Consider the following 20,814-nt stretch of genomic DNA (forward strand, 5'->3'; position numbering starts at 1 on the left):
GTCCTTCCTGAGGAACTTGTTCAAGTGTATCAAGTCCAAGAGGAGTTGCAGCTCTCCGTCTTTTTTGGGAATTAGCAAGTAAGAGGAGTATCATCCCCAATTCCTCTCCACTACAGGTACTAGTTCTTTTGCACCTTTCTCTAACAGGGTGATAATGTCCTGTAAGAGAGCAGGTCTGGATTATTCAAGGATTGGTTGCTTAGTGGACAATTCAGAGGCCTTTTTAGGAATGGGAGACAGTAACCATGGACTACAGTTTGCATTGCACAAGCAGCTGATGTAATGATTTGCCACTCTTCCAAATGCTGTGTCATTCCTCCACCCACCAATATCCTGTGGACTAAAGCCTCAAAGAGGTTTTGGTGTTGTGGCTGCTGTGGACAGCAAAGCGGCAGAGGTTGCGTCAGTATCTTTACTGCCCCCCCCCCGTCCTTGTGACCCATGAGGCAGTCTCCTCTGGCGTCTTTGAGAGAATCGCCCCGTCCAACTTCCAATCGATGAGAAAAAAAAAAAAAGGGAGTGACCCCTCCAATTCAGAGAGGCCGAATGGGTTTGCTGTGGTTGATGAATCGCTGCCCTCAGGAATGTGTTCCCCAGCCATTGCCGCAACCTTGCATGGAGTGTACAAAAACATTGCCTTAGCAAACGTAGCATTAATGGCCTTAAGTGCTATGCTGCCGGCCAAAAACACTCTTTTTTCGAGGGCGTCAAATCTCTTGTCGTCCCTATCTGGACAGATCGTGGAATAGGAAGCCGTCTTTGAGGTTGACGTGGCCACCTAAACCACCAGACTTTCTGGAGTTGGATGTCTAAACAGAAAATCGGGATCTATAACCAAAGGTCTGTATTTTTTTTGTAAAGTCCTTATTTACTGCCGGTGTAGTGTCCAGATATTTCCAATCTTCCAAGATTCTTTTCTTCAGTGCTGCATGAAAAGGCAATACTGGAATTTTTAGGACCCTTATCAAGAATGTCCATGAGATCATCCTTCGCACATTCTGCCACAGGTCTACTCCAGCCTGCATACTCTATTATTTTGCCTATGACAGATCTATATGAAGCATCAGCATGCTTTGACTCCTCAGAGATAAACTCTTCTGGAGCTCCAAGAGTACTACACTACAAGGCAAACAGCTGGCTTTTCTCCTCTTCATAAATCGTGATCATAGACTTGAGAAAGTCCCTTTTAGAGAAGAGCTTAAAAAATCTTCAACGAATCAGTCGAAGACGTCGATGGCTTTGATGTCCTTTGATTCGAGGTCGAAGAGCTTGATGCCGATTCCTTCGACAGAGCAGAGGGGGAAGGCACTGGCTTGGTCTTGTCTCGTCGAGTCGAATACCTCAACACCTCTCGACGAAGCTTCAAGGACGTACTGCCGGGGTTATTAGGCATGGAGTAGCAGATATTTATGACTCCTCACAAGGTGCAATGAGGTTGGAAGCCTTTTCCGGTTTGCTTGAAGGGGTGGATAGAGCCGCCTTCGTGAACACCTAACATTTTGAAGTGAAAATCCTCTCATTCTGCTCTTGAAGCAGATTTACTAGGAAAACGTACTTGTTTCCTATGGGGCGAGGAGTTGAAGGAAGATGATCAGTATCAATGACGTTGCTTCCTAGATCTCTTATGAGAGGACGATGAGTGTCGAGATTTGCTTCTCTATCTAGACCACTTAGTAGGTTTACCACGCTCAAGCTTTTCTCATCAGACAAGCTTATTTTAGACAGGGTAGTTGAAGGGGATTTGGACAAAGGCCTAGTTAGGGTGAGTTCCCCCTTCCTCTACTTCAAGGCCTTAACGGTCATAGACTGGCATGAGCCACAGTCATCGACCTCATGGCCCCAGCCCAAGACACCAGAAGCAAAATCGGTATGAATACGTGATGGACATCTTTGACCCACAGTCTCGAAAACCTCTTGAATTCGGTCTTCTGAGTAGACACATAGAAGATTTTGAAGAAATATAGTAGAAATCAGCGGAGGTGATCAAAACGTGCAAAGAGCGCAGTGCATGCAGGAAATCTTAACTGAGTCAAGGGCACAGCATCAATGTCATGGCCGAGAGTGGGATGGAAGCAGCCGAGGGACCACAAGTCGACTATGCTTGGGGCCCTCTGCTGTCGAAAAGTTTCCAAAGCTGCAAGCAAGATATCTGATATATCAAAAATGAGGAATCTGTGGGAGAACATGATCCATTTGAATGTGAACATTCGATGGCTAATAATATTTGAAAAATAATTTAAAAAATAGTCCATAGGCGCCCCTCTGCAAGAACGAACACGGCTTAAAATGTGGCTGCGGATTCTAGAGTGAGTACCATCCCATAGAAGAGGCCATTTTTGCTGTGTTCATTCTCATAGAGGGGCACACATGACTATTTTTTAAATTTTTTTCAAGGGGCCTTAGGTTTAGTCACCCTAAGTGTCCTAGAGTCATCCAGACGTGGACACCTTGCTCACTGTGCTCAGAGAGGCACAGTTCCACCTCACTGTTGATGCCCAACAAGGCTGAAATATGTGTATGGGGTTGCTGTTGGTGCTCTTGTTCAGAAGGGAATTACCATAGCATTTCAGTGCCGGACTGCCCATGTTGGCGGGACAAAGACTGATATGAAAATTGATATTTCCGCATCTGTGAAAAGGTATAGAGCGCTAAAATGTGGCTGCAGACTCTAGAGTGGGTACCATCCCATAGAACATGCCATTTATGCTGTGGTAGTTCTCATAAAGGGGCCGTTTGACTAATTTGTTGATTATAATAATATTTGTGCCATAGGATGGATCAGCACGACACTTGACATTCCTAATTTGGGGCTCAGGCCCCGCAGAAGTGGACATTTGCGTGCAAATTCATGTCACGGTTCAAAAGATATACAAGTTAAAAAAAGGGTGTGGTTTTCACTTTTCCATTCATGTTTCCATAGGGACAATGTCACATTTTTGCTCAATCATGTAGCCCGAACTGCTAGACAGATTTGAATCACATATGAAACAAGTCGGGCATAAAGCAGTTGAAGGAAATCCTTTGTAAGCTTGGCGTAAATCCGTCCAGTCGATTCTTTTTTATTTGGCATAGAGCAGGATCTAAGATCGGAGCTGCGTAGCTTCTGTGGCCATGGGATATCTGACTGCTCTGCGTGTTGCAGCTAGCTTCACTTAAAGTGAGCGCATTAACCAAAAGTAACATGTTCAGTACCCACAGGTCCTGGCTTAGAGAGCCCACTAATATTTTAGTGTATCATTTAGAGGGCCAGCTAGGACTATGATACACATGATTTCTCCTGCCTCTAGACACATTATTTCTCCTGCCTCTAGCATGGAGTCTGTAGCCAGGGGATCCTCCCCATGCAACCCTTGGGCCCAGCATCACACATTGTGGTGTGGAATGCAGCACACATCGTCCTTAGCCAACCCACCAATCCCCTTAAAGGTCAGGCAGGGGACTGTCCCACAGCCTAAAAAAGATTATCTTGTAATTCAATTTTAAATGTGTTTAAATTAAGACTACAGCAAAACAAAAGAGGTGATGGAAGGTTTAGAATGAACCGTAAACTCTGGCATTGCTCTGGGCAACTCTCCAGACCATCATTCTTGGCCTGCCAACCCATTACAAAAGTAGAAAGATCATGAGCAAATTAGGCTTGGTCCCACCCCAAAAGGGGCAGTCCAGCCTGAACTGCTTGGTCACATCCTTTCTGCACGAGACCACAAGCATCCCCAAACATGTTTGGGCCTTGTTGGGCCTCATCAGTGAGAAGTAGCTTATGTCTATAGGCCCAGCAGGCACAGGACCCACGTCTGGGCATATCATCCCACTCGGGATGACTACAGCAAAACAAAAGACGTGATGGCTGGAAAGTTTAAAATTAATCTTAACCTCTGGCATTGCTCTGGGCAACCCTCCAGACCATCGTTCTTTGCCTGCCAAGCCGTTACAAAAGGTTAAAGACCATATGCAAACCAGGCTTGTTCCCACCCCACAACGGGCTGCTCAGCCCAAACTGCTTGGTTGCATCTCTTCTGGACGAGACCACACGCATTCCCAAACATGTTTTGGAAGATTAATTCTAAACCTTCCAGCCATTACCTCTTGTTTGGCTTTCAATTAAGACTTACCTTCACTAGGCCCTAAAAAGAAAAAAAAATGTTTTGCTCTGCACAAGTAGATGCGGTAGTAGTATAAAGAGCTATACATGTGTGGGGCCAATGCAACAAATCAACATAGCTTTGTGTTGTGTATGCACACCAACAGAGTCTATGTGGATATGTGCTTGGTATTCAGGGACATACAATGAGTGAATTTCAGCTATGTGTTTGCTATGCAGTGAGCAGTATCGTGAGAAGAGCAGCTGTTAGGACCTACTGCTCCTTCTCTCATACCAGACTGTCCGCAATTCAGGAATAGTGTTCCTCCAGCGATCGCTGCCTTAATGCCAGTAAGACTGAGATTCTCCTCATTGGGACACCTGCTCCCGCCTTCCCTCTCTCTTTGGCCGCCCACTATGGGCCCTCTACCTGCTACTTCTTGTGAGGCTAAGCACCTTGGTGTCATCTTCAACTAAACCCTCTCCTTCTCTCCTCACATCACTGATGTCTCTAAATAGTCACACTATCAGCTGCACCTCCGCAGTGCTATTCTTCCTTTTCTCACTTTCCCCCAGAAGCTCACTGACTCCAGAGCCCTAGTCCTTTCTAGGCTGGACTACTGCAACAGCCTCTTTCTAAATCCGCGTGCCTCTACTCTTCGCCCTTTACAACTAATCCAGAACAGGACTGCAAGACTTGTCCTTGGCCTTAAGCCTAGGGATCGTATCTCTCCACTTGCTCCCTGGGGCTGCGAGGACCAAGTGCAAGACCCTCTGCATCGTCCACAAGGCTTTCTGGGGCTGTGGACCACACTAGATCCAACTGTCTCTTCTTAAGCATCTTCTTTCTTGAGCCCTCCGCTCATCCACCTACAACTCTCTGAGGGTCAGCCGCTTCTCCATGCAGAGTGGGGGTAGATCTCTTTCCTCTGCTGGGGCCTCCCTCTTTAACAGCTTCCCTGCTTCTCTCAAACTTGAGCATGACCACCTAAGGTTCTGGAAGCAACGCAAGACCTTCCTGTTCACTTATGCCTTTTCTCTCCCTCTTCCTTGCTGATGTCCCTGTCTGCTGTGCATACTGGTTACCTGACCATCCACTGAACTTACAGGACCAGGCTCCTGCACAACCAGTTGCCCTTGCACTTGCTCCTGGCCTCCCAACCACTTAAGGGACTGTATCTGCAACCCTACAGTCCCCTGAGTCTGCACTTCTCAGCCACCTCCAGGCAACACTTACGAGTTACTTGCACTCTAAGCTCACCCCTTATCCCCCCCAGCACTTCTCCTCTTCCTCCCCCCGCACTTGCACGATGTGAATGACACAAGGCCTAGTAAGATCGTTGTTTTGTCCTCCTTCTGTTCTCCCCTCCTTGTCTTGTCGCGCCTAGAATTACTTGTATACAGGTGCGTTAGAAATGACATATATCATACTGTGATGAACAGGTTATGTGCTAGGTATGCATGAAGCAATATAGAAAACTGTACAAATGTAGAGGAGGCTAAATACAGAGCCTGAAACTAGCTATGCAAGCTAACCCAGTGGGTCAAAGTAGCTATGTGTGCTGTATGAAGACAGCAATATAGTAACCTATACAGATGTACTGATTGCTAAACATGAAAATACAGTCCAGATAATAATTGCTAGTCATGAGGTCTAGCACAATGAGTCAATCAATAATTTTAGCTGGAATTTCAGGCAAAACAGTCACTCTAGGAATGCGTTATGGGGTCAGCATTAAAACAAGCATACACATGTAGTGCGGGGCTCTCAAAATGTACTAGTCGACTTGTATTGGCGAGCAGATTTTATGAAGGGTGAGTACCATTTGCATGGTACGTGACCTTGTTAGTGAGAATGAGATGTTTGAAACCTTTATTTGACTTTACCAAGAAGCTTTGTTTACAGTAAATGGCAAATAAAAGCTTCACTGTGCATGGCTGACCTTTGATGAAATGGGCTTTTGTTGGCATGCTCCATTTTACAGAAAGCACTGGTCAATATTTCTCTTAGGTCGAGTATGTTAACCAAAGGAACTTGTCCTGCAGGTCTAGTGGGATTTTTAAGAATGTGCAAGGCCTGTAGTGGATGCTAAACAAAGATGTAATCTTCATAATTGCTAGTCATTCTGTCCGACAAAATGAGTGAATCAAGATCTTTTGCTGGAATTTCAGGTAAAACAAAAGTCAATCTAGCTGTGTGTTATGAGGTCAGCAATATAACGAGCTATACAAATAAAAAAAGGTTTAGGCTACCGCAATGATTCAATATGCCTCAGTCCTAGGTGTTCAGGGATAAACATTACGAGCTAGACAGTTATAGTGTGCATACACAAACAAATGAGTCTATATGGCTATTTGAAAGGTATGCAGGACACCACAGTGAGTCAGACTAGACATGTGGGCTGCAGTGAAATTAAATATGCATTTGTGTGTCAGAATGATTCAGTATAACAGTGTGCCATGATGTTCAGGCATAGAATTGGGATCCAAACAGATTACATGGTATACAAATTCACAGAGTCAGTAGATTCAAACAAGTTCTGTTTTGGGAGTGCATGGGAGATTAAAGCATATATTTACCTTACCTGTATGTTGTGTGTTCTCTAACTGAAGGGTGGTTGCATCGGGGACAGGGTGACAGGCGAACAAGCAAAGAGGAGGCACCCTTAGTCAACGCCTTTCAGCGACTGCCCAGGAGAAATGTGATGAGAGGATGACTTCCTGGGTCTATTGGAGGCCTGGATTTCTCAAAGGGATTGTGGGGCAGAGGGGTGGAAAATGGCTCCTAACATAGTCAACTAACAACACTCCAGCTAAAACCACACAAAGGGCTTTTTAAAGGCTTAAGAAAGGGTTGGACACATGAGATTTAGGCTAAAACAAATCAGAAATAATTCAGGAAGGACACAAAAACTCCTTCCAAACACCATGCTTCCAAACAAAAGGCACTGCTCTGTCTTTTTTTACTGCCTCTGTTTCACATGACTGGGGGGGGATGTCTCGGGTGACTGTGTGGGCCTATTGGAGGCTTGGATTTCTCAAAGGAACTGTGGGGGAAAGGGGTGTAACATAGCTCCTATTGTTTCAAATATTGTATCACTAATTTGTGATAAATGTGCAAATCAATTTGTTTAAAACATTTACCAAAATCATTTAAAAGTTCACCCATTGTCATTTAGCACCAGTAAGCTTTCTAAAATTGTTTGGCCCACAACATCTAAATCATTTAAAAGAGGAGCACTTCTTCTTTTCACTCACAAATTCAGGTTACAAACTGCAGCAAAATAGTGGAGAAGCCTTTTTTTGAAGGGCCCCTTTTAATACCATGAGTTCCTGCAGGAGCAAAATATAAAAAAGAGGGCAAACATATTCAGGCACCCGGGTCACTGATTTTCTTAACATTCAAAATAGAAAAACAATAAATTACCAATGGTGTTCAACGATTAAAAAAAGGAAAACACGAACATAAACATGTTTCAGATATGCAAACACATATCTGAACTCTCTTGTAGAATGTGCATCTGTACATACCACTTGTACACCAGGGCGTATCTGAGAGGACAGAAAAATAAAGGTATTACAGAGAAAACAAAAACAAATGTAAGGTGTGCCAGCCAAACTGTAGCGCACGCTGAAATTAAATGGTATGGCATACAAAAATGTAGACAATACACATGAAAAATTAAAGGATGACAATTCCCATGATGCGTTAAGGCCATTGTTTAACTACGAGCAAGACGTTGTTTGAAGTTGTTTGCTACATTGATTTATTAGCTACAATGGAGAGGGACTGGTGCCCCAGAATGCACCAAGTACAGAGTAGGAGGAATGCTGGTAATAGTTAACAGGTCTAACATTCAGGGCCCAATTCAGAGGTCGGTGCAAAACTAGAAATGTGTTATTTCAAGTAGGAACAGCACATTTCTCAAAGGCACCATGAGGGAAAGATGAGAAGTGGTGTAGGGAGATGAAAGCCTCGGCTTTTGCATGTGCCTGATTTACGGCATTACAACTGACCTGGCGGGGACTGCGAGCGGATTCTCCTCACAGAGCCCAGCTTTTGCATGTCAAAAAACAGGAGTTAAAATATGACACCTGTGAGGTGCAGTTAACATCGAATGCACATGTTTCCCTTTTGTTAAATAAGGCTTAGAAGAGACTGCACCACCACTTTTCTAATTTACTGAAAGCTTAAGGACACGTTTGTAAATTAGTAAAGTGGCATTCTTAAGAAATGCGTGCAGTCATACTGCTGCATACCCTAACGGCACGAGGGATTTTAGCTGCTTTTACAGCTGGAAAGCATGACATCTCCCCTCCAGACTTAACACCTATTTCAGAATGGTGGTGTTCAAAACTGGAGTGGAGATTGTTGGTTCTAACTGATTTTAACCAGAGCACAGAATCGGGCCCTCAATCACCATGCAGCACTACAGAATTTAGCCGCAACATAGTGAAATACCTCTTACATAAAGATAGCCCCTCAAGGAAAATGAAACCCTTACTGGCAACAGAAAGGAAGACAAAGGAGTTAGAGAATAAGTTGCATAAAGGGGACCACGTGTATTTATCTGCACTTACGAGCAAAAATTATCCACTGTTCAATCTTAGTAATTTGCAGTATAAATGGCAAAAAAGATATTTTTTGCAGCTTCTTTTTGCACTTCTTAGCAGAAAAAGAGTAAATAATACCTGGGCATATACGCATGCTAGGCGGAATTGACAAGGGATTCCTGTGGGAATCACCTGATATTAGCTGGTGATAAAACTGGCAGATTCCATAGAAAAAGATTGGTTTTAAACATGCTGGCTTAAAAACATATGGTTTTTGCAGGTAAAGAGATTTGAGGAGGTGAAAAATGTACTCCTGCTACGTGTCCCTACTCCGCTCCCAAAAAACATTAAAATACCCGGGAACATTAAAATGAGGTGTTAAGACAGGCATGAACTATTTTACACCTGTTTAGATATGTTTTAATTGCTTTCTAGGGACTTACAAAATGAAAGGACTCTGAAAGACAGCCCGGTGGTGCCACAAAAGACATAGGCCCTCATTCCAAGCATGGTGGTCCGGAAATAAGGGTGCCGGTAGCAACGTACCACCACCCTTTCTGGAGGTCATACTACAACGATTCCAGTAGGGGCCACGGATCCCCCGGCAGGCCTGACCTGCTGGGTTTTCAGACCCCTACCGGCATGGTTGTCACGGAAGCACAGGCACCATTAGCAAAGGTGCTGGTGCTTCCGTGCCCCCACTTCCATGGAGTGCTATGGGAAACTGTGGAAATGGGGATTTACCTTTACAACCGCCCTTGTGATATCCCGGTGACACCGGGATATCAGGCAGTGGCACGGCTGTTACGGGTTTGCCGGAAACCAGCTGCCTACCGGCGGGTTTACGGCACCCCCGTAATGAGAGCCATTATAATGATCAGGAAGGGCTCTGTTGAGCAAGCACATTTTGCAAAAAATATGACTGTGCCAAAAGAAAAAACATGCTCTCGGCACAGTTGTAGCAGAATAAAGCAGTGAGGCAGAGTAGCTTTATTCTTAATATGGCGCTACAATAATTTAAGGTAGATAGAATGATGTTCCTATAGTGAAAAACAGATTGATCTGTAGAAGCATGAAATCCCAATAATATCAATGTTGGGTACTTTTATGAGGGTAGATTGGAATGCCCCCAGGTTATGCATCCTGCCAGATGTTGCTTCCAAAGGCTCCCACCCCATGAGTTGGTTCTCCTTTACCATAACCTAGATCGTTTCAGCAATTAATCTATGAGAACATGGTAGGGTTGTTTCCGTAGGGCCCGATTCACAGATCGTTTTTCAATGAGAATGTGACATTACGAAATTCTTCTGTGAATCAGACCCTTGGTTTTTTTCATCTGTCTTGTAGGTTAGGGTTTCTATTTTTTCACCGTTTATTTTATTTTTTTAAACCCACATTACTTTATTGTATGATGTGCCTGTTGGGAACTCTCAACAAAGCTATCTGAACAAAAAACGAAAACCTTTGAAGATGTGTATTGTAGTTGTCATTTATATAGCACCTTTTACCACTATTATAGTCTCAATGCGCTAGTGATGGGAACACCCTTGGGGACCTGACTGTCCAGAGTGTTGGAGATCACAGAGTAGGATTAGAACGCGTGTGTGCATTTGGCCATGGTAAGGCTTACCAGGACTGGCCATGCCCCAGTCCAAAGCAACCCACAAGGTCAGGCATGTGGATGGGTGCTGAGAGGGGTCAGGAGATCTTGGGAGTGCTAGAGACTCTTGCTTTACAGAATTATTGTCAGTTAATGTAGGTTTTGTTAAACTGCAATACAAATATTAAAATAGTACCTGTTCTTCAGATAGGTTATTACATCCTTAGCTTGATCAACAGTGAGGGCGCCAAGCATATGTTGTTTTTCAGCTTGTGACTGCCCTACTCCAATCATTGCTCTTCCAACCTCTTTGAAGTTGTCTTCTAATGTCATGTTTCTGCCTGAAATAAAATGCATTTATGTTACTGGGACCTATTTCAAAGTTCAATCAAAGCAGCATAAGGATCTACAACTCCAGCACTCTGAACTGGTTAAGGCAATGTGTGGGGCGATGTGCTGAGACACCCCGACGCACCCGTGGGCATTGGCAAGAACATGTTTTTGAATAAGCCCCAACCAATCAGGTTTTCTTCTTTTCAATCAGCCACTCGGATTGCCCCTTGCTAAAATGTGTGGCCTTGTTGCGGGTCTGCAAACAGACAATACAGGCAAGCCCAGATATCACCTATATTACTTTGGCAACTTTTGGCCAAATATTAAACAAACCTCGAAGTGAAAACATGCTTTCGGAACCAGACGCTTGCTCCTCAAAGTCTGGGGCAAATCCATCCAGTGGGTAGGCTGTAGTTAAGAGCAAAGTTTGGCCTATGAGAAATTGTCAGGAACATGTTAATTATGGGAGAAAACCGCTTAACTTGACAACATTTTCACACAAAATTTCATAGCGTGGTGTCTGTTTTTGGGGGAAAGTGCCTTGAAAATTCGTCTAAAAGCACCAAAGCTCTAGCCATCTAAAATGCTCTTCCTATGGTTATTCCAACTGAACCACTTGCGTTCACTGCTAGCGACAGATAAACCAATTATTAATAAATAGAGCTAAAGAGTAGCTAACAGGCACCCTGTAATCAGCAAACACATGTCTAAATGTTAAAATGGAGCAAATTATGAAGCTATTCACGTTAAAAGAAACCAAATCTCTCAATTACAGTGTAAGGAAATATTTTCTTTTTGCAACTTTCTCTCCATAGTTTTATTTGGAACCTCATTCGTTGTGCTTTGTTTTTCATCCTGTCTTTGACTTTTTGAAGGGCAGTAAAGCCTTCAGCTTCACCTCCCTTGCCTGTGCTCATTTGTTATGGGGAAACGGACTAGTCCTTCAGACTATCAGTACTGGGATTTCCCTTTTGAATTCTTGTATTTTTTCATTGCACACAGCACCTTACAGTGCAGTGCAAAGGGGACACCTTTGTATCTCCTTAACCTTTTACACGCAGGATTTTAGGTTCGCTTTCTAAGTGGCCTAGAGACAAGCTGGTGGCAGCAGTTAAATATTTTTGCTTTATAATTCTTGTGCACATTCATGTTTACTGAACGTGGTCAGAGCCCTATAATGGGTGTGCCACGATATTTTTGCTTGGGCGTTGGTCATATTGCGGTTTGCCCTTCTTCCTGCCTTCCCAGGTAAAGAATCGCTTATATGGTTATACACTTGCCCTGGAACGCTGCTGCTTTTGCGGCTAATGAGCCTTTGTGTTTATGTGTGGCCCAGGAAGGGGACTGACACTGTCTAGACCCAGTCCACATCCCTGCTGCCCGACAGTCTGCTACTGGGGCAGATGTGAAACCAGGAGTAGCCCCGGATTGCACAACTACTAGCTGTTTGAATGGTGCAAATACTTTCCATTGGTGGGCTTCGACTTGCTTTCAGCTCCAGTTTAGGATAAAAGGAGGACCCCTGCAGCCATTCTTCAGATCTACGTTGGAGCCAAGAATCCTTTGAAGAGCAGCCTGTTGATGACCTGTACAGTGGACCAGTGATTGGCCTGCTGAAGCCCTACTCCTCTGCCTGATCTCCGAAGACCCTCGTTGGTGCTTCATCCCTTGGTCTAGGGGTACCAACTAGTCTCAACGTCTTCTCGAGGTTGCATGCCCTTCGAGCCTTTGGAAGTGTCCCTAGACTGACCAGTTCTTTCATGCGCTACTTCACCAGAATCGTCACTGTTCCGTATTCAAGCCTGGCATTTTGAAGGTCGCTAGTTTGTGCCATAAGTCATCTCCTCCTCCTGAATTCCCAGCTTCCTATCATCAAGGGAACCTGTCCTCGAGCTGCTCTTTCACCAGGACTGGAACGACACCTGTTGTCGCCTGCAAACAGGGAGTGTCGCTGGAACTCACCTTCCTCCATCCCGTGAAGTGTCCTGAAGAGTTCTGCATCTTGAAAGTATGCATTTCTTCATCAACTGGGATTGTATGTTGCAGTTGCACCAGACTAGAAGAGCTCTCAAACCTGCAATGCCTGGGCACCCCTCACCCAAACAAAGGCTGGAAGACTGACGTCCCAGTGACCCCCAGATTATCCATTGTGACCCTGGGAAAGTGGGAGGCAGGGGGTAAGTAAACATATCTGTCCCCGTCCCCCTCTGTCGTCCATGGGATAACATTGGGTGCAAAGCTCTTTCTCTCCTATCTCCCTCTCAATCGAACCTGGGCCAAGTATCCTGCACCCGGGGTACCCTTCAGTCTGTAAGAGAGGACTGAACATAACAGCCTGCTATCAAAATTGTTGCTGGAATTTGAAAGAGTTTGGAACTGTCTTAAATCACCACCATAAATCCATTGAATCCCTTTAGAGAATACCTTTCTGTGATAAGCCTTGTGTTGGAACCTGTGACTTTTGGACACTAGACCCGATGCATTTTATGGTTGAACCTCTAAAGTATAGGGAAACTGTACTTGTGACCAGTTCTTATCATTTTACCTAAATCTGCAATACTTACCTGTTTCACCTGGTTATTTATTTATTTATTTAGTGATGTATTGTAAGCGAACAGACTGTTGAATGTATAGACTTGTTTTATATGGTATTATGAGATATTACTACTTGCTAGTTTCATTTTTCAGCGTGTTGTAAGGGCCTAAATAAATAACTATTTTTGTATCGCAATGTCTACGCTGAATTATTGTGTGTTATTCTATAAGGACTCATTGTAGGCCCCTGACCACACTTGCGCTCTCCTGATGCTAAGCTGTGACTGCTCTCCATTGCTACCTTGATTGGGTTTTGGCTAAAATCTGAGCCTCCCTGTTCATCATAGCTATAGTGGCCTCCTAAAATCTGACCACCAGGGTTGATTTTAGAAATCCATTTTAACGTACATATACACTATAATTCTGAAATTAGGATTTTACTTTGCTAGTTTAAAGGTGTATCATGATGGATTCACATCAGGCCTTACGAATAGCTGAAGGGGTACACTGCTAACACTAGGTTCAAATAGAAGCTCATGCTTCTGGTGCACTTCCTGTGAGTTATTTTGTCTGGAGAGAGGTTAATTATCAGTAGTTATGCTGGACACCGCTAAATGCACTAAATCAACATGTAGTAACATCTATAAAAATAATCTGCAGATTAATTTTTTTACATACATCTCTGGTATGGAAAAACTAATAATCGTCCTTAAGAGAAAAATAAATGTATGGTCAGAAAACAATTTCACTTGTGATAATTAAGACTAAGGTGGTTTCTTTCCAATGACTTTAGAAAGAATATGGACCACTGCCAGGTGAATATGAATATAACACGGTCAAATTCCTGTTCCTACTTAAGACACTTTTGATGATATTAGATATGTGGAGGGACACATTTTCGACCCAGATTCTCATATGCTAGTATCCTTGAATATAACAGCTTATTGTAGCATTCTACAACAGGTGGCGTTGGCAGTGACAGAACGTTTCTTAAACTATGAGACACCCTCAATTGTATTTCTTGTCAATTTAATTAACAATGCCCTCACTTCAAAAGGTCTTCATGTTTAAAGGACAATACTATTTACAACAAAAGGGAACTGCGACGTGAGCAGCAGTTGCTCTGATCCATGTCAATTTATAAATGGCAATTTTTGAAGATTAGGTCAATGCAAAAAATCTCTATCCACAACATGCAGCTCATTGGCATAGATATTCTGAAATATGATCTGCATGCAGCATGACCCGTAATCAACTCTCATTGATTTCCTAACCAGGACAAATACCAGGAATGTTAATGTAAGATTTTTCTGCAACTCAAGTAAAGAAGAAATAGCTTTCCTACAATTTGCTGATTTATGTTGAGAACGGCTGTGTCTATATAAAACCATATTCAAAAAACAAATTAACAAGGTCACAGAACCCAAGAACACAAAATCCTGTTAAGAGTTCACAACAATTTTATGTAAAGGTCATGGTTTTTGTGACAATTTGATTTATATCACAACATATGTATTTTCAAAAGGAGTATCACAGGAAAGCTCAATTTAAACAAAGAACAATCAACACATTTATTTATTTATTTATATTGCGCTGGTAGCTCTCGAGCTTCGGGGCGCAGAGACAAGAACACAAAGGACAAATGACAAAGTATACGTAGCACGAGACATTATATCTGCAAGAATAGGTGGGCAGGTAGTATTGTGTATATTACTTAAAGATGTGGGTTTTCAGTTGTTTGCGAAATCGTTGATAATTAGCTTCCATCCTTATCTGGCCAGGGAGGTTATTCCATAGGCCTGCTGCAGTTATAGGGAAGGATTTTCCTGCCCCGTTTTTACGTCTGAAAGGAGCCACCACAATCAATCCTTGTTCGGCTGATCTTAGCTTTCTGGCGAGCTTGTATGGAATGATTTCAGTTTTCAGGTATGCAGGGGCTTTACCAAAAATACATCTATGCGTAAGTGTGAGGGACTTAAATTGGACTCGCTCTTCAATTTTTAGCCAGTGAGGTTCTTTCCTGCCTTCGCTGATGTGCCGATTCCTGGTTTTTTGCTTGATAATTCTTACTGCATTATTTTGCAGTACTTGGTAGCTGTGGTAGCAATTTTTGTTAGATCCTAGTATTAGGGCATTTCCATAGTCTAAGCGCGATAAGATCATAGCTCTTGCGACTGTGGCGCTATTCTCCTCAGAAAGGTAGGGTCTTATGGCTTTTAGTAAGCAGAGGTGGTATGACCACGTTTTTTTAATGTAAAGGGTTTGGGCATCTGATCCCAGAGATGCTTCTAACATCATCCTAAGGGTTTTAACCTTGTTAAGAACACTAATTTGGGTATTTTTGATGGTGAAGGTGTTGTATGTGGGATGGAGCTTTGATCTGACTAGATTGGAACCAAAGACCATAAGCTCTGTTTTGTTGCCGTGCAATGGTGCAATTAATGCTCACCAAGGTTACTACCTTGGATAGCCATTCAAATGAAAAACGTACATACACCATAGAAGGAATACATGAGTAATACAGAACACAAAAAACAGTACATGGTGCTATGACGCACAACAGTAAAACAGTGTGTGGGTTTGAACACTGAAACAAAAAGTCATATAGTCAACAAGACTGTGTTTCAGGCTTAAAAGGCTGGTTTTGTATCCATTCTTGGGTAGGCCTTCATCAGGAAGAAGTAGTGAATGGTGGGAGTTTCATGTGGGTTCTGTCAAGAAAATGAGACAGACGCCGGTCTGGAATATGTGTATGGTTCCAGATCAAATGATCCAAGTATTTAATTGGTCACAATGAATGCGTGATTAAGCAGTAAATGTCTGCAGAAGGAAACATAATGCAAGTCTTATCGTGTCCAGATAGAACCACGGAAAGGAGTTGCAGACCGTGTCGACTTAGACAGCGGTCCAGATAGAGGTCAGTCCTTAATGCAGGTGAAATTTGTGGAAGAGGACCGGATGTATTAATGTGGTAAGGAGGATTCTATGCGCGCGCATTTCATGGCGTGTGGATATTACATATCTGTGTGACACACGCCCACGCTCTGAGTGGACCGTCATTTAGGTAACAGGACCCTTTAGACTGATACATTAACACGCGCGCTGAGAATTGTACATTCCTCTAACAGAAGCACCTATGCTTTTGTTTATCTCTTCATATTAGGTGTGATTCTTTGAACGCACCAGCTACAATACGCGATCCCAGACTGAATAACTTGGTCTGGAGCACCAGAATTAAGGTAAGACAGCGGCACTGACCATTTTGCCACATTGTGTTAATAACCCATAGAGTCCTCCTTATCACATTAATGCTTTCGGTCCTCTTCCACGGTTTGGACCCGAATTAAGGATGGACCTCTATCTGGACCGCTGACTAAGATGACACGGTCTGCAACTCCTTCCCGTGGTTCTATCCGGACACGGTAAGACTTGCATTATGTTTCCTTCTGGAGACATCCGCTACTTAATCACGCATTAATTGTGACCAATTAAATACTTAGATCCTTTGACCTGGATCCATACACACATTCCTGAAATGCATCCGTCACATTTTATTGACAGAACCCACAGGAAACTTCCACCATTCACTAAGTCGTCCTGATGAAGGCCTACCCATGAATGGCTACAAAACAAGCCTTTTCAGGCCGAAACACAATTGTGTTGACTATATGACTTTACGTTTCAGTGTTCAAACCCACACACTGTCTTACTATTGTGCGTCATAGAACTGTGTACTGTTTTTTGTATTATGTATTACTCATGTGTTCCTTCTATGGTGCCAGGGTATGTACTTTTCGTTTGAATGACTATCAAAGGTAGTAACATGGGGTGAGCACTACTTGCACCATTTGTAGATTGTTATTCATATAAATTGAGCTTTCCTGTGATACTCCTTTTGAAAATACATATCATGTTGTGATATAAATCAAATTGTCACACGAACAATGACCTTTACATAAAAGTGTTGTGAACACAGGATTGTGTGTTTTTGGGTTCTGTGACCCTGTTCATTTGTTTTTTTAATATTGACCTAGCTGGGTAGAACAGGGTCGTAACCAGGAGCCATAATCCATAAAAAACCATGCAGATAAGAGTCTGATCTTATCACTGTTTTTCATTATAGCAGTCAACACCTTGAATCCCTGAGAGACAACTAGCCTGGACAATACATATGAATTACACATAACTACTCTACCAAAATAGATTACTTTACCCAACCAGATAAAAAAAAATAAAAAAATAAAGAAATAGATTGATCCAGGAGGGCTACCTTGTGAAAGTTCAGAGTACACTCATCACAAAGTCCAAATCTACCCTGAAGTCAGAGATTCGAAACCAGAAAGATCAATATTTGCCTTGACTTCTCCAAAAACTGCACTGAGATCAAGCAACTTAAAGACATGTAATCAGAACATTTTAATTCCAACAGACCACTTTGACACAAAACCCTGTTTAGCATTTAAACAAGGGAAGAATATTGGAGATAAGCTTGTCCATTTCCTTTAAAAAATATGCACCTTCTAGCCAATCTATCATCAGAGCATGGGGCTTAAACCCCAAAATTGGCTACTACCTGTGCATTAGTTGTGTTTTGTGTCAATTCAATCACTAATAAAATGAAGGATCAAAATGTGTATGATTTAACCTTGATCTTGGAATCCCAAACTAATTGACACACTAAGTAGTCTCATTAAATTATATGTGGTCTTTTCCAAACTAAATATATATGGAAAAAATACTTGAGATAACCAAAAGGATTGGTGAACATTGGGCTTGTGTATTAGACTACTAATATATTGTGGTAAACATTTGTGTATACAGACTATGATGATAATGATATATTGTGCATGATTTAGAAACAGTGCATCCTGTTGAAAGAGCAGTGTCAATGGGCTTGCACCTTTCCTGAATTGAACAATGCTGGATCACCAGGGCAGCGGCTCATACCCACAGAATCAAGGACACAGTGGAGTTCTCCTCGTAGCTGGAGTGAGAATCTCCATTGATTTATTAACCTTAGACCCTATTGAACTGTTAAGGTTACATGCAAAGTATGTAATGCATCAATTAACCATCACATAACAGGTCAAGATGGCGTTTTTTACAGGACCAATAAAGATTTTCTTACTTTGAGATAATATGCCATACCTTTCTTATATTGGTACAGCAGAAGTGTAATTAGTCCTTTGCTCATTCACATTACTTTAAAGTAGTCCAATTACAATGTTTAAAATCATTGTCCATCACCTTTCAAGTACTTACAAGATAGTCTACTGTCTATTTTGATTCAGTGATGTTTTTGAAGATTTTATACAGGATAGACTGACTGGATGAGTTTAGTTTTACACAGGTGACTGGTAATAATTTACCAGTCAGTGGTAATAATTTCCCTAACTCAAGCAGAAAATTAAGCAATGCCTAGGCATATCCTCTTTATCCACTGACACTGAGCTATGCATAAAAACATCTGGGCCACATCGAGTACTCAAAAGTGGGCAGCAGAATGCGGATGCTATCCACACAGTACTGCAGTACAGCAGAATGCATCAACAGGTAAGCTCGAAGTGGGCTCCGTTTTTATGTGAATAATTATCCCTTTCCATGTGCATCTTAAAAAGGCTATCCTCCCTTGTCTGTTTTCTTGCCTAGTGTTAGGTACGTTTTTCTAAAGTACAACTAGTGGGTCTTCATAAGACTTATCTCTTGGTATTAGGGACCCAATTCTTAATATAGGTCTGTACTGCACAAATCGATAGAGTGGCTGAGCAGCCAGGCTTATCTTAGGAGCGAGTTATGTAAACTAAAGAGTAGTACAAATAAATCAGTACATACATAGACCCAAGTTATATTAAAATATATTTATTTATATATGTTTATGTTTATTGAGTTTATATAGCGCTTTAAGCCAAATCGCTTTACAGTATAACAGGTACAAAAGTGAGAGAAGCATATTTACAAACATGAAACAAGTCATTAGAACAATCTGTAGAACAATTTACTAAAAGGAGAGGGAAAGTGGGGGAAGGGGAGGGGAGAGGGGGGAGATAATGGTGTAACCAAGTCTGTATTGAGGTCAGGGGAAGGTTGAGGAAGGGGGAAGGGGAAGAGGAAGGGAGAGTTATCAGGTAACCACCAGTGCCCTACGTGGTTTCAGTGATCAGTTGCGGTCATAGGGGAAGGGGGGAAAGGAGGGAGGGGAAGGGGGTGGCAGAGTTAGAGGGGAGAGGGGTAGGGAAGGGGGACAGGGGGGGAGTGAAGTAAAAGGGCTTTCAGCGAGGAGCAGAAGGATGAGTAGGTGGGGGTGGAGCGGATGAAGACCGGTAGGGAGTTCCAGTGTAGGGGGGCCAAGAGTTTGAAGGAGCGGAAGCGTGAGGAGGCACATGGGGCTGGGGGTACAGTTAGAAGGTAGAGGTCTGCTGAGCGCAGAGGGCGAGAGGGAGAGTAAAATGAGAGGAGGGAAGAAAGGTGGGGGGGGATTTGTAGACGAGACAGAGGAATTGAAATTTCAGTTGTGAGAGGAAGGGAAGCCAGCCAAGTTGAGAGAGAGAGAGAGGAAGAGATAAGAGTCTCGAGGGCCGAGAAGACATAGGGTACGAATATAGGAGTGGTAGATGGATTTTAGGGGAGTCATGTGAGAGACAGGGAGTCCGAAGAGGAGAGAGGAGCAGTAGAAGAGGCAGGAGAAAATAAGGGAGGAGATTAGGAGTTTGGATGCATGGAATGTGAGAGAGGAGCGGATCTTGCGGATGTTGGAGAAATGGTGCCGACAGGCACGAGAGGTTAGAGAGATGGTTGTAGAAGGAGAGAGGGGAATCGAGATGGAGGCCGAGATTGCAGGCATGGGTAGATATGGGGAGGTTGGAGGGTTGAAAGTGGATGAAAGGAGGGAGGAAGGGGACCGAGTGTTAGGAGGGAAATAGAGTACCTCAGTCTTGTCAGTATTGAGGGAAAGAAAGTGGGATGACATCCACTTTTTTATGGCTGTGAGGCAGGAAGAGAGAGTGTGATGGAGGTCAGATGAGAAGGAAGAGAAGGAAAGGAAGAGTTGGGTGTCGTCCGCGTAGAAGTGGTGGGAGATGCCGAAGGAAGAGATGACTGGGGCGAGAAGGGAGGTATAGAGAGAGAAAAGAAAGGGTCAGAGTACGGATCCCTGGGGGATGCCATAGTTCAGGGGGAGGCCCGAGGAGGTGCAGGCGCCCCAGGAGACAGTGAAGGATCGATTGGAGAGGTAAGAGGAGAGTCAGGAGAGGACAGAGCCTTTGAAGCCAAAGGAGGACAGAGTGTTAAGAAGTAAGGGGTGATCTAAAGTATCAAAATCTGCAGAGAGGTCAAGGAGGATGAGAATTGAAGATTACTTAGCATAGCGAGCAGTGAGGAGAGAGTTTAGGCCATAGGTGAGGGCAGTCTCAGTGGAGTGTTTAGGGCGGAAACCAGATTGCGAGGTGGGGAGGAGGGAGTGGGATGAGACAAAGGCAGAGAGCTGAGAGTAGGCTAGGCACTCGAAGAGCTTGGAGATGAAGGGGAGAAGGAAGATTGGTCTGAAGTTAGAGGCAAGAAGAGGGCTAGCAGAAGGTTTCTTGGGGATAGGGATTATGGTAGCGTGTTTGAAAGCTGAAGGTGGCAGAGGACAGACAGATGTTGAAGAAGGTGGTTAGGTAGGGGATAAGGAGAGGGTAGATTTTGGGGAGGAGGGAAGTGGGAATGGGATCAG

At 43.3% G+C, this 20,814-nt stretch overlaps 1 protein-coding gene across 1 annotated transcript in view; it reads right to left on the reverse strand.

Moving 5' to 3' along the window:
• The window catches only part of CABCOCO1 (ciliary associated calcium binding coiled-coil 1), a 419,036-nt gene that overhangs the window by 258,341 nt on the left and 139,881 nt on the right, over positions 1–20,814 (reverse strand). The window contains exon 4 of the mRNA XM_069611204.1: positions 10,432–10,576. Within this exon, the coding sequence (XP_069467305.1) occupies positions 10,432–10,576 (145 nt within the window). The remainder of the gene's footprint in view (positions 1–10,431; positions 10,577–20,814) is intronic.

Source organism: Ambystoma mexicanum, chromosome 8, assembly GCF_040938575.1.
Source record: "Ambystoma mexicanum isolate Mex_15411 chromosome 8, UKY_AmexF1_1, whole genome shotgun sequence".
Lineage (NCBI taxonomy): Eukaryota > Metazoa > Chordata > Amphibia > Caudata > Ambystomatidae > Ambystoma > Ambystoma mexicanum.